Consider the following 2,900-nt stretch of genomic DNA (forward strand, 5'->3'; position numbering starts at 1 on the left):
GTTAATAAATATGTGCTCTATTGTAGTAAAGTCAAAATTTCTAACATAACTTCTGGAGATTTATTAAGAAGAAATTTAATGACGTTTCGAAGGATTTGTCAACTTTTATCAAAGCAAACGGGAGATGTGCCTTCATTTTCAATGAATGTGAGCTACAAGTGGGGCCTGTAGACTGATGCATTATCCTTAGCATTTTTTTTAATGCTTATCTCATTCCTTTTCCCAAGGAAATGGAGACAATGAAAGAGAGAAACCACACAGCACTGACGGAATTCATCCTGCTGGGCTTTGGAAGTGGTCTGGGGCTCACGGTGGGCCCCTTTGTGCTATTTCTGGTGATTTACATGACAACCGTGCTGGTAAACACCATCATGGTCTTCCTCATTAGCACCAGCTCTCGCCTGCACACCCCCATGTACTTCTTCCTCATGAATCTGTCACTCTTAGACCTCTGCTACGCCTTCACCATCACCCCCAAAGCCATGGCGAGCTTCTTAATAAGCAACACAAGCATTTCCTTCCTCGGATGTGCCACCCAATTATTCTTCTTCGGTGTCTTTGCCACTACCAAGGCGTTCATCCTGGCAGCCATGGCATACGATCGATATACCACTATCTGCAACCCGCTCCTGTATCGCATCACCATGTCCAAGCAGGTGTGCGTTCTACTGCTGGTGGGTTCCTATGTTTGCGGCGGTGTAAACTCCATGGTGCAAACAGTCTTCACCTTTACATGGTGTTTCTGTGGGTCCAATGAGATAGATCACTTCTTCTGTGACATTGAACCCCTGCTAAGCCTCTCATGCACCAACACAGACATTAATGAAGTGGTGATGTTCACTTTATCCAGCTTCATCATCGTGAGCACCTCCATGGTCATTCTCATGTCCTATGCCTACATCATCTCCGCCATCCTCAGGATTCGCTCTGCTGAGGGCAGACACAGAGCCTTCTCCACCTGCATCTCCCACATGATGTCCGTGACTTTATTTTATGGGACTCTTACCTTCATGTATGCCCAGCCCAGTTCACTAGCATCTCCAGCTCAAAGCAAAGTGGTGTCTGTGTTTTATACCCTGGTCATCTCTATGTTGAATCCCCTCATTTACAGCCTCAGGAACAAGGATGTGAAAGAAGCTTTCAGAAGAACCATCAGCTCAGTGTTTCTAAAATGAACCTTCTCTTTGAACATTGAGCTAAATAATCCTTTGGGTTATGGAAAGACCAGTATTGTAACAGTCATAATCTAATCTATCTATCTAATCTAGCTAGGTAGCTAAACTAGCAGTTCCCATTTGTACCCATCTCTCTCTCTAAATTTGTATGCCATTCCCAACACTGGAGTATGCCATTATAAGAGTGATTTAAAAATAAATTGATCAACCCTCTATGTATCTATGTTACATTTTTTCACATTGTTATCTGTTCATGTACGTTAGGGAGTGTTGCAGATCTGTGTCAGAATTTTACCACTGGTCTATAAGTGCTGATCCAAACACTGGAACTCAAGAATAGTCTTCTGGCTTTATATATATGTGTGTGTGTGTGTGTGTGTGTGTGTGTGTGTGTGTGTGTGTGTGTGTGTGTGTGTGGTTATATCACACTTTACTGGCTGACCCCAATGACTAATCTCCATGCTATTTGCCAAAGGAGGTAATTTAGGATTTTCTGAAGCACAGCGTGTTGCAGGTAATGAAAAAACATTTGAGGATGAAAAAAAATCAGATTTAGGTTGAAGAAAACATTTGGCAAATTGGAGTTGAGTTTGCCAAATTTTTATCAGTTGGACAGAAAATAAACGAGATTTGTTTTTAAATCAAAACTGTTCCTTTCAACCTTTTTAAAAAGAAATATTTCAATTGTTTCATTCAAAAAATGTCTTTTCATTTAGAATTTTACTGCAATTTTATTTTTTTTAAGAGTGATTAAGAACTTCAAAATGAGAAAAGCAAAATATTGTGTTTGGGAAATCTGACTAAACTTTTTGTTTTCAGCTTGTTTGGTTCACTGAATCATCATCATCATCATTATCATCATCATCTAAAACACTTACTTTAATATTTTCAATTTAGTCAGTGAGTAGAAAAGTTGGTTATTTTCACAGCTACATACGTGGGTATTTCAGACACAGAAGGCATAGAACAAGTGTGAACTACTGTTCTCGTCCTCAGTGGCTCTGAACACCATTAGCGCTCACTGAAGTCAGTAGCCGGTGCACCTGCCGAAGAAGAGGTGTGATAACAACTGAACAGGAGATCAGCCACAGCATCTAATGGTCATCCTGCTGCTTTAACCGTGGTTTATTTGGTGGGAATCCTAGGGGATTAATAGGCCAAATAACCATTCAGTTGGGCCTGTCCCAGTGATTCTGTCATAGATCTGCTTTTAAACAGTCCCTTGGTGGTTCAGAGTTCAGACAGGCCAACACCAGGGCTCCCCCCAAGCCAATCTGATGGAGAATCCATCTTGGCTCTGCCCCGTTTCTTTGTCTGTCAGTCCTAGGTGACAGCTCCCGAGTCTCCGTGAGCCCAATTCTTATCACAGCCATTGTTAAACACCTTTCTCCTTTGTTCCCCAGCTCAGGGCCTTTGCTGTGCTAGGTTTTTCCATTGCCTCTTTCAGAACCTTCATTTACATATCTAGGTTTATTCAATTTGTCAGTGACTCTGGGTCTCCAACCAGACATCTCTGTGAGTCCAAAATCTCATCCCTTCCCTTGAGACATAGGGCACGTCTACACTTCAAATGATTCACTGATGCAGCTGCGCCACTGTAGCACTTTAATGAAGATGCTCTATGACGATGGGAAGAAGCGTAGTTAATCCACCTCCCCGAGAGGCGTTAGCTATGTTGGCGGGAGCCTCTCTCTTATCCACATAGCGCAGTCTACACCAGGTGGT

At 42.3% G+C, this 2,900-nt stretch overlaps 1 protein-coding gene across 1 annotated transcript; it reads left to right on the forward strand.

Moving 5' to 3' along the window:
* The first annotated feature begins 230 nt into the window (after positions 1-230).
* On the forward strand, positions 231-1,175 carry LOC117885900 (olfactory receptor 12-like). Its single transcript, XM_034787431.1, has one exon. The coding sequence runs from the start codon at positions 231-233 to the stop codon at positions 1,173-1,175; it is 945 nt and encodes a 314-aa protein (XP_034643322.1).
* Positions 1,176-2,900: the final 1,725 nt, after the last annotated feature.

This window comes from Trachemys scripta, chromosome 12 (assembly GCF_013100865.1).
Source record: "Trachemys scripta elegans isolate TJP31775 chromosome 12, CAS_Tse_1.0, whole genome shotgun sequence".
Lineage (NCBI taxonomy): Eukaryota > Metazoa > Chordata > Testudines > Emydidae > Trachemys > Trachemys scripta.